We start from the raw sequence: 13202 nt of genomic DNA on the forward strand, positions 1-13202 counted from the left end.
GCTCCTAAACGTCCCCTCGAGACAAAAAACACAGAGGGCGATTTCACTGAGGGGAGAGGCAACCATTGCTCCCTTCCCGCCCGCCGCCATCTCGAATGTGCCGCGCGCAGAACTACGGCTCCCAGGAGCGCTCGCGGAGGGGGCGGGTCCAAGCCGCCCATTGGCCACCCTCTCGGGCGGGTGCGTGACGATTGGCGCTCGGCCACGCCCGTCCGCTCCCCAGCCAGAGTCCGCCGGGCATGGCGGGCAGGCGGCGGGCGGCGGCGTGGGCCGCGGGGCTGGCGCTGTGCGCGGCGCTGCTGGCGCTGCCGGCCGCCGTGCTGCTCCGCGCCTACCTCCTGCGCGCCCCGGCCATCCCGCGGCTCTGGGCGCGGCGCGGCGGCACCGCCGCCTTCAGCGCCGGCGAAAGGCTGGAGCTCAAGGAGGCGCTGCGAGGTGAGGGGGCCCGGCGGGCCGCCCTGCTCGGCCCACCCTCCCGGCCCACCTCGGGGGCCCGCAGCCTGTGTGCCCCCCTCCAGCCCCGGCTCCGGGGCTGTTGCCGGTCCCCCTGGTTCCGCGGCGTCGCGGCTGGGGCGTCCCGAGCCGCCCTGGGGCCGTGGCAGCCCTCTCCGCGGGGAGGGGCTGGCGTCAAGGGCCGGCCGCGGGGCGCGGGTGGGATGTGGGCAGCGGTGAAGCGGGACGGTCCCTCAGGTGCTTTCCCCTTGGAGAAAACCGGTGTTTATTCTCCTGAAGCCAGCTTGCTTCCCGTGTTGATTTTCTTCACCGTTTCCCTCTCGTACACAAAGAATGCTCCAGGCACCCTGTGACTGCATTAGCGAGGCATCTCTTTGTCCACTGGATAAATCATTGTCGGGTTTTTTTTTTTCTTTCTTGCTGGCTGAAACCTTGCACACCACTTCATCGTAGGCAGCCTGTCCGTAACAGGTCGGGGTGTGTTTGTGTTCTCTTGACACAGTCTTCTGCAGGAGACTTGGAAGATATTTAGACCTCCTGAGCACTGGCAGTTTGCAGGAAACCACAATCTGGCATGACGTGATAGTCCGTGGCTGTTCAAGTAGGGGTTGGGTTCTGTAAATCTTTGCTGGTTTGTAAGATTTGTTGCTTAGCAAATTCTATTTACACACTTTTTAAATGCAAAAATGCAGGGGTACAAGAGAGAACTTATTTTTGTGTTTCTTCTTGAACAACACGACCTTTAAAACAATCTCTAACCTCACCTGGCAGATGCTCGTAGGATAGGCAGCTGGGGCTAAGTTATATCCATATTTTACATGACAGTGACTCAGTATGGGAGAGCAGTCTAGTCTGACCCTGTTTAAATGACAGAGCAGACTAGAAGGATCAACAAAAGACCTGTCTGTTTATATAAGGGTTGGAGCAGTGTGAAGGAAGGTGCTGTAACAGTCTTGCCATCACAACCTGACTTACTACTGAAAAAGAACCTTGAGCTGCCAACTAAGCTGCCTGCTTAGCTGCCAGAATAGTTTATGAGGAATCGGCTGACCCTAGCAAAATGCAGCTGCTCCTGGACAGTAGCATTTCTAATAACATCATTCAATACTTCAGCGTGAAAAACGGGGTTGTAGTATCTAGAGAAATAGCTTGGCTGAAGCTGGAAGGAATAGCGGTGTGCTGCGTGCGCACAGCTCAGCTGAAGTACATCAGTCTTTTGATAGTGGCAGCTCTTGCTATCCTGTGAAATAATCTTTAAAGCCTCGAAAATATTCAGGAACGTAAATATTACTTTCCCTTTTGAAATGCAATTCAAGTATTTGACTGATTTCAGTGTCAAATGATTTGTTTCGTATTTCATTGAAGGTGCTATTAAAATCCCAACTGTTTCCATATCTCCAGAGGACCTGAATACAACCGCCATGGCAGAATTTGGGAATTACATTCAGGAAGGTACTGGACTTTCATTCTTGGCAATCTCTGCTCAATTTTATTTTTGTAAACAAATTGGAGAGAGTATATATGGTTCTTGAATATAATGGAACAGATTTTTATTTTGTTTTTCCTCAAGAAAGGACTGGCAAAAATGGCATACATAAGTCACCTCTGCAACAGCGTACTTTGGTGTAGCAATGGCCAAAGCTAGAACAGAGAAGGTTCAAATGTCCTTTTGCAATGGTGATTTTTGGTCCTTGAGATGGTTAAATGACCTTGCCATTAAAAAAAAAAAAGAGGAATACTACCCCTGCTTCAGCCTGCTTTTTTGGCAGTCCCATCACTGCTGCCTGCACCGGTGAACAACAGTTCCTGGTTTTGCTTAGGGAAGTCTTAAATACAAAGCGGGATGGACTGGTAGAAGTGTGAGAACACAGCTGCACATCTGCTTCCTGAAGCAAATTTGTTGTGGTCAGTCTTATTTACAGTGCTCCCCTTGAGGCTAAATAGATGGCTCCTCTATGGAGAATATAATGATAAAATTGGACATTATTGTTAATTTTTCTTTTTCATGTGTTTTTAATTTTTTTCTTGACAGTCTTTCCGGCTGTATTTTCTTCAAAGCTCATTCAACATGAAATTGTTGGGAAATACAGCCATCTCTTTACTGTCCAGGGTTCTAACCCTGAAATGGTGCCCTATATGCTGCTTGCACACATGGATGTTGTGCCTGCTCCCCCAGAGGGCTGGGATTTCCCTCCTTTCTCAGCTGCAGAGCATGAAGGTTTCATCTATGGACGAGGAACGCTGGATAACAAAAACTCTGCCATAGTACGTCATCTTGGTAATATTTCAGAGAGATACAAAGCCTGAAAAAGGCAGATTGGAGGCATCTGTTCTCTTGAAATTTACTGTATTGCCCCGCTTTAAATGCAGGATGTTAGTGATAAATTCCTAAGCCTGGCAGTTTTCTCCCAACTTTTCCTAGAGATGAAGAGGCATGGTCTTTTATTACTGAAGAAAACAGAGTTAAAGCTCTTAAAAGATACAGAAAAACATATTCACAGATGCAGATGTATTTGGTTAAATGTCATATTTAAATTTTATGTCAAATGCTGTGTTTAAAATCAGGGATAGACCTTTTACTTTTTCCCAGATGTCATATGGACATTCAAAGCCAAACCTGACCCTTTGAAAAGGCTTGAGTTTCAAAAGAAACAGTTTAAAGGAACAGGGAATTGCTTAGATAATTGCAACTCTGTCGTGTTTCCTGTGCAGTTTGTCACTGACTGCATCAGTAGCAAGAACAAGCCCACACTGTGTTTTGTGTCTGTACGCTGACACAGTATAGCACATGAAGTCTGAAGCATTATTGCTCAAGAGTATTGCAGTGTATTTTCCAGAGAATACGAATATCATCAGTAGGAGCTGTAGAAATAAAAGCTCAGCTGTGAACAGGACAAAGTCTCCTCAATGGGTTTGAATGCATCATATTTTTTACATTACATTGCATTCTTTTACATTTATTCTCCTTACTAACACAAGAATAGTACAATACATTCTGCTTTTTTTTTTCTGCAGGGTATTCTGCAAGCTCTAGAGTTTTTGCTGAGAAGAAATTACAGACCCTGCAGATCTTTCTATGTTGGCATTGGACATGATGAAGAGGTATTTTCTTTCATTTCATCAAAACAACTAGTTGTTTGCATTGTTCATGCATGTAACAAGGCTTAATTTTTAAACATTGTTTAGCTAGAAAGTCTTTCCTGGTTTTCCTAGTTATGTGTGTAGATACTGTGTCAGGCACGTGGTCATAGTTACATATTGATTGTTTGGCTTCAAGTGACATTGACAAAGGGTTTGGTGTGATGAGCAAAGAAAAGAACACAGTAGAGTGTTAGTTCAAATTCTTTTCTGCATGGAAGGTGCAGCAGCAGTCACATTTTGGAGTATATATAGTACGTGAAAAGCTGGCTTGAGATACGCATGGCTGTTCCAAATGGTCAGGAGGAGCTAACAAAAATGTTCTGCTTTTGTGGGTATGCCCACTAGGAAATGGTACAAAGAGACAGATGAGGTGGTTTTGCTTATTCATTTTCAAAATGTAAAGAGAAAAAATTGTTAATAGTTAAAATGAATACCTCTTTAAAATTACTAATTAATCTGTGAGGCTTATAGCTCTGAGATATCATTGTGTCCAAGAACTAGTAGGATTCAAAGCAACGTTCAGTGACTCATGAATGAGAGCATTCCGCAATGTGGACATAAATTCATCTGCTACTAGGCCCTTAACAATCTCCAACGAATTTTACTAGGGAGAACCTTTTGTTGGCAGGTTGCTCTAGAGCTGTTCACTCGGGGATTTCTTGCATTCTTTGCATTGTAGCACTGGTCACTGTCAATAGCAAGATGTTTTCCAGTATTCTTCCCAACGGCATGGCTTAATCTGACCAGTTCCTCTGGATTCTCACAGGTGTCTGGTCGGAAGGGAGCAATGAAGATTGCAGCTCTGTTGGAAGCTAGAGGAGTGAAACTGTCCTTCTTACTGGATGAGGGAAGTGCAATACTAGATGGCATCATTGCGGGAGTGAACAAGCCGGTAGCTGTGTAAGTAAGAGAGAACACAATTGACTGTGTTGAAAGTGATTAATTTTCAATAAGTGTGAGAAATGACCTTGGTAGTGTCACTAAAATATGTTTACAAGGCATGTGGCAGCGTTGGCGTTGCTAAAGCTACAGCAGTGGCACAAAGTGCAAGCAAAGGACCTTCAGCATTTGCTTGCTGTTCCTTGCAGCTGTGCTGACAAAAGCAGAATATTCCACTTCGCCAGTGCAAGCGTGTTAATTGTGTGCTGTAGAATCTGCTCGCTGGGGAAGCAGCCAAGACATCAGTCGTCCAAATATTTAAAGATTGTGTTAAGGATTTGTTCTTAAGGATTTGTTGTTGCTGCTTCTTTGGTGGTTTTTATGATACTAAAAATATGCAGAGTTGTTCTTTTTACCTATTGTCTGTGCATGTGTGTTTGGAGTTGCATTAATCACTTATTTATTTATCATTGACCAGAATTGCTATCACAGAAAAGGGTTCAATGACACTGAACTTCACGGTGGAAAAAGAGCCAGGACATTCATCCTTTCCTCCTAAGGAGACAAGTATTGGCATTCTTGCAGCAGCGATGTCCAGGTGAGACCTTCCCTGCCATCGAACTTCGAAGGCAATCAGGCAGACTCCTAAGTCACTGATATGTGACTTTTCTTTTTTCATATTTATATTTAGAGTATTTTGCAAATTCCCCTTATATGTTTGAAATTTAAGCTTGTAGCTCACTTTGAAGGGTAGAAATGCAATCCCCAGCAAAGGGACAATTGCCAAATGTCTGGAGTGTCTTTTCACTTCAACTGTTCCTAGTGTCAGTTGATTCCTTAAAACCAAGACAATTGGTGCATCGTGATGTCTATCATAATTTACTCTGCAGTGATAGAGAATGCTTTGTTTGGGTTGCAGAATGTCTCTGGAATTTATTCTTGCACATACCTCCTACCTCTAGCTGGTAATTATCCAAGCCAATAAACATGGTGTAAAGTCAGAATGTGGCTGAGTGAATCATCTCATTACATGTCTGTGTAGCTATCAAATTGTCTAATAAATATATATTTTAGAAAAACTTAATATGTACATATATGATGGAATTTGGTGTGATATTTTTGTAGTTTTCCATTTATTCTTTTTAAGAGTCAGGCTTTTGGATTTTTTCAGCTGTTCTTGAAAGAAAATCTTTGCATGTTGAGTGGAATGCTCAGAAATCAGTCATGGAGCTGTGCTCACAGATTTACATACCAGGAGAGGAAAGAGTGGTCGCATCTCAAATACGTGGATACATTTCACAGATCAAATTCCTGTCAACCTTCTGGAGCAATAATAGCCAGAGAGTTTTTTTGAATTTTAAATGTTGATTTGCTTTGCCCTAGACTGGAGCAGAATCCCCTGCGCAATCTGTTTGGCTATGGGCCAGAACTCATGACTATGGAGCACCTTGCATCAGAGGTGAGGAAAGAACTAGCATTTCATTCTCAGATTTTCATATTAATAAGTGAAGAGTAACCCAGCATATGAATTTAGAGCACAGTTACGGAGTTCCTGGAAAGGAGAAGACTTAGGCTGGCCTTTCTCCCAGATAACTGTTTCTGCTGGAATTGTTTCAGCTGTAGCCAAGTGACTTCACTGTCTCCTTTAAAACTAGAAACTTTCTGATTTGTGGTTTTGTTTCTTTCACTTAGTTCACGTTTCCTCTCAATCTCATCATGAGCAATCTATGGCTGTTTTCCCCTATTGTCAGGAGGTAAGAAATTATGTCCTTGATGAACATTCCTAGCCTCTCCCTCTTAAAAGGTGAAGACCACTGGCCATTTCTAGTCTTCCCAGGAAATCAGTTACACCGTTTCATAGTTTAGACAATGTCAGTGCTTTACTGTTAATAACTACTTTGTTAATTGACTTAGCCATCGTTCAACTTACTGCCTATGTAATTGTGGTGCTTATGTTTTAATGATATTAAACTTTGAAAAAAAGATTTTTTTCTTTTTTTTGTAAGAGTTCTTGCCTGGAAACCTTCCACCAATGCTTTGATTCGAACTACTACAGCAGTCACAATGTTTAACGCAGGAATCAAGGTAGTTTCATTTTGATTTTTCTCCGTGTAGTAAAATGAGATCATTTGGATATACTGTTTCCACATATTTATATGCAGTTATAAGATCAGTGTGGGCCCTGGTCTTAGACCCTGTGTGGTGGCACCACCAGTCTCATTTTCACTCTAGATGTGGCTTCGGTTTAGCTACAGTTGACAATTACTGCCTTTCAGGAGTACCTGACCTCTGTCACAAAAAGATCTCTGTAAACCAGCATTAAGATTGTTTACATTTTAAGATGGACGAGAAAGAGCGTTTCCTATGTAATCATACAAAGTATCAATAACAGTATTTGAAACTGTGTCATGGTCGTAAACACTTCCCTAGCCCAGATGGGGTCTTGTGTTTGTGAGCACGGGTCTGGCGTTTACCTTCATTCGAGCAGGGTTAGTGTGCACCTTGGACTGAGAGATAACAGGTTCTAGCTGATACAGCCAGGTCTTACCCTGATAAGGAGGTGTAGCTGTCCAAAAATACTGTAGCCCTGGAAAATAAACAGGCTGTTTGGTGTGTCCCTGAAAAAATCTGTTACTGAAGAGCATCACTGGGCAAGAAAGCAAGGTACAGTGGCTGAACAGTGACACTGAGTGGTCAGGAGGGAAGTGGCACCCTGGTTTCTTGGTTTTTTTCTAAAGATTGCACCTTTTGTGTGTGACAAACTTATAAATATTCACTCTGTAGAAGAGAAGAGTTATGTGTCTTCAGTAACATCATTTGTTAAGCGACCTCCGTGTCTCATAATTGGGGAAAAGTAATATGACAATTAGGTAAAAATATTTCTTAAAAAAACACCATAAACTTTAAGAATTTCTTAAACACTCTCCCTTCAGAAACTTTATATTATCTCAAGAAGAAAAATTCTATATAACAGATAACTTCATTTTTGTTGAATTGATGAATATTTCTTTGTGTAATTATCTGCATTATAGATTAGAGTATTTTAACACAGTGCAGAAAGAGATGTCACACTTAATGTTCATGGAAACAGAGTGAAGCATTAGTCTGACGCCTGGATTCTGAGTTTGCAGTTGGCATTTTAATCTGTTTTTAACTTCCTTTTAAGTTTTGGTCCTTCCTTTTTTCTAGATAAATGTCATCCCATCTTCTGCAAAAGCAACCGTGAATTTCCGGATCCACTCTGCAGAGAAGGCCGCTGAGGTACTTACTGTACCCTCAGGTGTGGGGCTATTCTCCCTCCCTTTCTGAGCAGGGTGGCACTTGGCCATTTGTGGCAGCAGATCTGTTCTATAAGAACACTCTTTTTGTCTCTCGTGTGAGTCTTGCACACTTCAGTAGGTGTGGCATGCCTGTCAGCCAAGGACAGCTGTGAAACATTGTCAGTAAATAATATCTTCCCTTCCCAAGCCTTTGCTGAAAGTTTACATCTCTGGGAGCTTTTTCTGGATTATTTACTTGGATGACTTAACTACCAAGTAGCAGCAGGGTGACCACCTGCCTTTCAGGACTGAAGCAGTTCGGGAATACCTCGAGAAAGTAGTGTGCATCTGATTGCACTGGGGTTAAACAAGTTAGCTAAAGTATCAGCCATCCGCTGAGAAAGAGAGACTGCCACGCAGCTTCAGGCCTAACTGTGCATCTGTATTTGCAGCAACAGTTGGCAGCTCATGGACAAACATTTTCTGGAAGGTGGAACATTTGCTGACATCTAGAAGGGATGTGCTCTCATTTCTTTTGCTTATTTAATCTCTGTGTTTTGCCCATAGGTGCTAGAGATAGTTAGAAACACCATTGCTGATGACAGAGTAAGGATTGATGTAGTAGAGGCCTTTGACCCACTCCCCGTCAGTCCTTGGGATGACCAGACATTTGGAGTCCATATTTTTCAAAGAACCATTCTGGATACTTTCCCAGATGTTGACAGTGTAGTCCCAGGTAACAGCAAGCCCATGATGGTTATTGTTTCCTCTCCAGTTTCCACCCTGCTTTTCTCTCCCCCATCCTCCAGTATTGACTTGTTTCCATTTTCTGTGTATTTCTCCACCCCAGCTGTTAACTACTGGAAACAGCTGTTTTTTCCTCTTTCTATTCTGTTCCCTCTTCATGTTTTAGAAGTTTTACTGTTGTTTTTTAGTAGTGGAAGTAAAAAAGCAAACAGGAAACTGACAGAAACAATGAGCCTTGAATTTGACTCTCTGCACATACAAAGGAATCTCTTCAGGGAAGAAAGGAATTGTGAGGGAGAGTAGGAGGTCTTCTTGCTTTAGCTCTTCTTTTATTGTTTTCATAGCTGGCAAAGCCATTCCTGCTTTTCTGCATTGTTCCTTATGATCCCAGCCCCTTCCCTTTCTCGCAGCTCCTTCCTAGTTCTGTACTGTTTGTTGCTCTGCAGTTTGAAGCTTAAACTGTTGTGGAGGCTGAGTATCATGGCTGTTCTTACAATGATTGAATTGTATGTTCAGCTCCTCCTGTTCATGAAGGAGAGAATGTTCTTCCAGGATGTACTAATAAATTGTTTCCAGTGATTTTGCTTTTGGTGTAGCTAGGGCTTATACAGAACTGGTATCAGATGCCTTTCCTTTCTCCTGGGAAAAGTGTGGGTCATAAATTGCTGCTCTCATGCAAAGTAAATCTGAGGTTTGTTTTCCAGGCACGTGTGTTGGAAACACAGACAGCAGGCATTTCACTAACATCACCAATGCCATTTATCGATTTAACCCACTGCTCTTGACATCAGACGATCTTCCCAGGTACTGTGTTCTGCCTGCACGTGGGCAGCTGTTTGGGGTGGGGACTAGTGAGAGAGAAAATCGATGTGCGTTAGGAGAAGGAAACCCAGCCTTGTATACCTTGGCATGGTGGTGGTGTTGCCTCATGTTCTGTTAGGCCATCTATTTCCTGCAGATTTGGGTGCTGCACAAATAGGGGATGGTAATTACACTGGGAGAGTGCTAGCCCTTGCTCTTCTTTACTTCAAATGCAGATACAACGTCACTTAGGTGTCCCATTCGGTAGTAAGCAGTGCTGTGAAGCTGACTGGATCCTTTATACAGTGCAGCAGTGTGAAGGGTGTTGCTCTGGTCGTTGGCCTTGTTTAAGAGATTTATCCCTATGTTTGGACACATACCACTGAATTTATTTGCTCCTTAGAGCTGGAAGTTAGGTTTCCTGGAGTAAAGTGATAACAAAGAACATCATCGGGCAAGGGATTGTTTGTTTATTTAGCATGTACTAGATTTGTTGTTTTATTGAGGTGCAGACGATACAGGCGTAGAGTGTCCTTGTAGCTGTACAGGACAGTGACATAAATGGCCAAGAAATGGGCAAAGAGCTAGAATACCGTTTTTTTCTTTTCCACGTACACTATGGACTTAGTTGTTGTGTGCTGAGCCTTAGAATCAGTAAATTTTGGTTGGCCTCAGAAACAGACACTGCAGTTACAGTGCAGTATTTGGTGTGTATTGCTGTATTTGTATGTTGTGCATTGCTTTATGAAGTGAACAGGCAAGCAGGGTGCTGGGTATATGCAGGTGGGCCACAAATGCACACTGGAATGAAAAGCATTCTTCTTTCTTCTAGGATCCATGGGTTGAATGAGAGAATCTCAGTTGAGAATTATGAGAAACAGGTCGAGTTCCTCTTTCAGCTGATAAAGAACTGTGATACTGAGAAGCTTCCGGAGCCTCACTCGAACTCCCACGAGCTGTGAGAGACACACCTGAGAAGAGCAGCAGCTACTAAGGTGGACTCTGGGATGGCAGCGGGCTGGGCCATAAGATGCAGTTGTGTGGCGTATTGAGCTACGTCTGGAATTTGTTTTTTGCATATTGTGGTTTACATACAGATAGAAAAACTGCTGGTTGCTGCTTTAGGCAAATGTAGAGTTTGCCAGAAAGTGATAAGAACCTGGACAAAACACAACAAATAACCCTGATTTCTGTTCTTCCCTGCTCTGACATGCAGCAGTTAATCTGATGGTATTAATTTTTTCAGCACTTTCTTTAAGCCTCTGAAATTGGTAGTCACTTAAAAATCTAAGCTATAATCAGCAGTCACTCATCTGTCAGTAAAAGAGGTGAATCTTCCCATGTGTGCTTTTGACAAGCTCATTTTATAGTTAATTGATTTTTCACAAATGATGTATCTGTCAAAAGCTCACGTGAAAGGTTTGTGGCGTGGTGTAGGATTCGTGTGACTGGTAGAGTTATACTAAGAGTTTGTGCACTGCTGCTTGGTAGGGGCTTCTGCCCCAGGTGATGCTCTCAACCAGCATCAAAGGGGCTCTCAACCAGTGTCAGGGTTAACTTCATACTGCTGAGTTCTCCCGTGTATGCACTGATCTCTGACTCTATTTAAAATACTGAGCTCCAGAAGTTCTAGCTGTATTGCTTTAACTGATGCTGCCCTGATCTCAGAGGTGCTGAAAACTTTCCTTCCTGTCTTTTCGGTGAGTTTTTTTTTTCCTCTCTCACTCTTTGGTGTGGCCCAGGGTACGGTGTGTAGCTGGGTGTCAGAATAAGGAATTGCTGCTTTAAATAAGCAAATACATCAGTGTTGTCTGCTCACATCTATTCTCTTTGCACTGAGTCAGGTTCTGTAGTGTATGTTTCTCTTTTGGTCCTCTGAGAACTTGATTGGGAAAGATGGTGAAGGCCTTCAGTTTCTTCCACTTCAGTGGGAGCAGAAAGCCCCTGTTCCTTTGCAGCCTAAGCAAGCAGATTTCACTTTACTGCAGCACTTCTGCTAACTCTGCTCTACGAGAAACCTAGACAGGCCATTGATGGTGACTCTTTCATATTGGTGTTCTTGCACTAGCATGCCTACCTTTGCTAGCACTAAAGGGTTAAGCATTCTCTTGGCCTTGGTAGTCTCTTTAGTTGGAGTTACTATTGTTAATTAAACAAAGAAAGAATTAAGAACCCAGTGTTAGCCCAAGTAAAGACTGGGTGAAAGCTGCTTTGTTGTACTGACGTGCTGACTCTGTGCTGCGGGTACTAGTGCAGCTCCTCCCGTCGCAGTGTTGCAGAGATGTGTGGGTCTTTTTCAGAGTTTGAATTACACGCTGGAATGGGTGGTTGTTCTGCTCTAAAATCATGTTGTAAAATGCACTGGAATGTACAGGAAATACCCTGGAAAACAGTGATGGAGCTGTGATGCCTGTTCTTTCCGTTCACCATTCTCCATTTGCATTCTGATCTTATCAGTATGGCCAATGGGTTAAAACTGTATCAATCTACTAAATAATTGAAACCAGATTGGCATTTTCATCTAATAAAACAAGGAATGCAGATTCTGTTTCTGCTTATTATTTAGTCTTTTTATGTAACTGTATAATTGCAGTGAAGTCATTTCCACACTTGATTCTACACTAGAGCAAGTGACAAAGTTTCCATCAAAACAAATCCACATATTTTCCAGCCTGTTTTAATCTTTGCACCCTCCCTGGTGCTCCCCTTCCTATACAAAATTAGCTAACTCCGTTTATGCATTATTAGGTAGTAAATAGCTTGCAGCTTTTATGATTTATTGCATTTTGTCTGTGTGCTCTAATGTCATTAATTTGTTTAGCCACATGTCTATGGCTCATTTGTGAAGGTGTCATCCCTCTTGCAAACTCACATTGCAGACACGGCAAAAGTGATGTGTCAGGGTACAGCACAGAGCAAAATACATCCCTGCAAGTGGGAGGTGGAGGAAAGTTTTGTTTTTTTTTTTTTCCTCTGACAAGTCTCTATAAAGACAACTAAGTCTAGAGCCTTCACTTTGACTATGGCAGTACGGGGCCAATATTGTTTTGTCCCTAGCCCAAAATCACTCATCTCTGTGGTTGGTGAGCATTGTTTCTTTAGGGGATGTTCACCTGAAGATTCATTTTGCTGCTGAAGGAAGAGTGAAGGGCAAACAGCGCTGGGAAGGCAGGGTTGGTTTTCGCAGGTATTATGCAAATGTGTGCCATGAGGTTTCGCTAATGCAGCTTGTTGCAGAGCCTCATTAAGTGCTGCTCATCAGCTCGTGCTGAAATCATGCAGTGCCTCTGCACTGAGTCGATGTTCAACAGAGCTTTACTGTAAACTGAAGTGCTTGAAACAGACTATCTTGCAGGATCCAATTGTGGAAAAGCACGTTCCCCACCTCTGCCCATTTTTTCCAGTCACTTCTGGTAATCATCTGTGCTTTTTTCTTCGTATTCTCACGTCTCCTTATTTTATCATTAGCTGCCATGCTTATCTGGCACAATTCTGAAGGGTTGCTCAATGATTTGATATCTGCACACCTCTCCTGGCAGAACAGCTTTCTTTCCACCCCATTTCACTGCTCCCATGGTATGTTTTCAGAGAATGGTATTTGAAATCTTGGTGTCATCATGTAAATAATAGTGTAAGGATGATGCTCTGGCCTTTTCTGCTAAGATCGTGTACAACTTTGCATTGTATGAGTAGTTACTTGACAATGCCAAGTATATCATGAAAACAGAGTGATAGCTCTGAGCTACTCTTTTTTTTTTTTTTTTGTAATGAGTCACTGTACTTTGAGCGTGCAGAGCAATTACCTCTGATTCATCAGAGAAGGAAAAGCCTCATTTTCTGCTCTGAAGGCGCATAACTTGGTGTCATACCTAATAGGCTTTTGAGTGCTGTTTGCATTAGTCCAATTCCAGTATGTTAACC

The 13202-nt window shown here is 42.9% G+C and overlaps 1 protein-coding gene across 1 annotated transcript; it reads left to right on the forward strand.

Moving 5' to 3' along the window:
* The first annotated feature begins 239 nt into the window (after window positions 1–239).
* On the forward strand, window positions 240–11809 carry PM20D1 (peptidase M20 domain containing 1). The gene is made up of 13 exons (XM_068419311.1): window positions 240–435; window positions 1819–1905; window positions 2486–2718; window positions 3469–3555; window positions 4361–4494; window positions 4952–5071; window positions 5857–5932; window positions 6166–6227; window positions 6480–6558; window positions 7663–7734; window positions 8301–8469; window positions 9185–9284; window positions 10114–11809. Exons 1-13 carry the CDS (start codon window positions 240–242, stop codon window positions 10241–10243), a joined length of 1545 nt encoding a protein of 514 aa, XP_068275412.1. The 3' UTR covers window positions 10244–11809.
* The last annotated feature ends 1393 nt before the right edge of the window (window positions 11810–13202 follow it).

Source organism: Nyctibius grandis, chromosome 27, assembly GCF_013368605.1.
Source record: "Nyctibius grandis isolate bNycGra1 chromosome 27, bNycGra1.pri, whole genome shotgun sequence".
Lineage (NCBI taxonomy): Eukaryota > Metazoa > Chordata > Aves > Nyctibiiformes > Nyctibiidae > Nyctibius > Nyctibius grandis.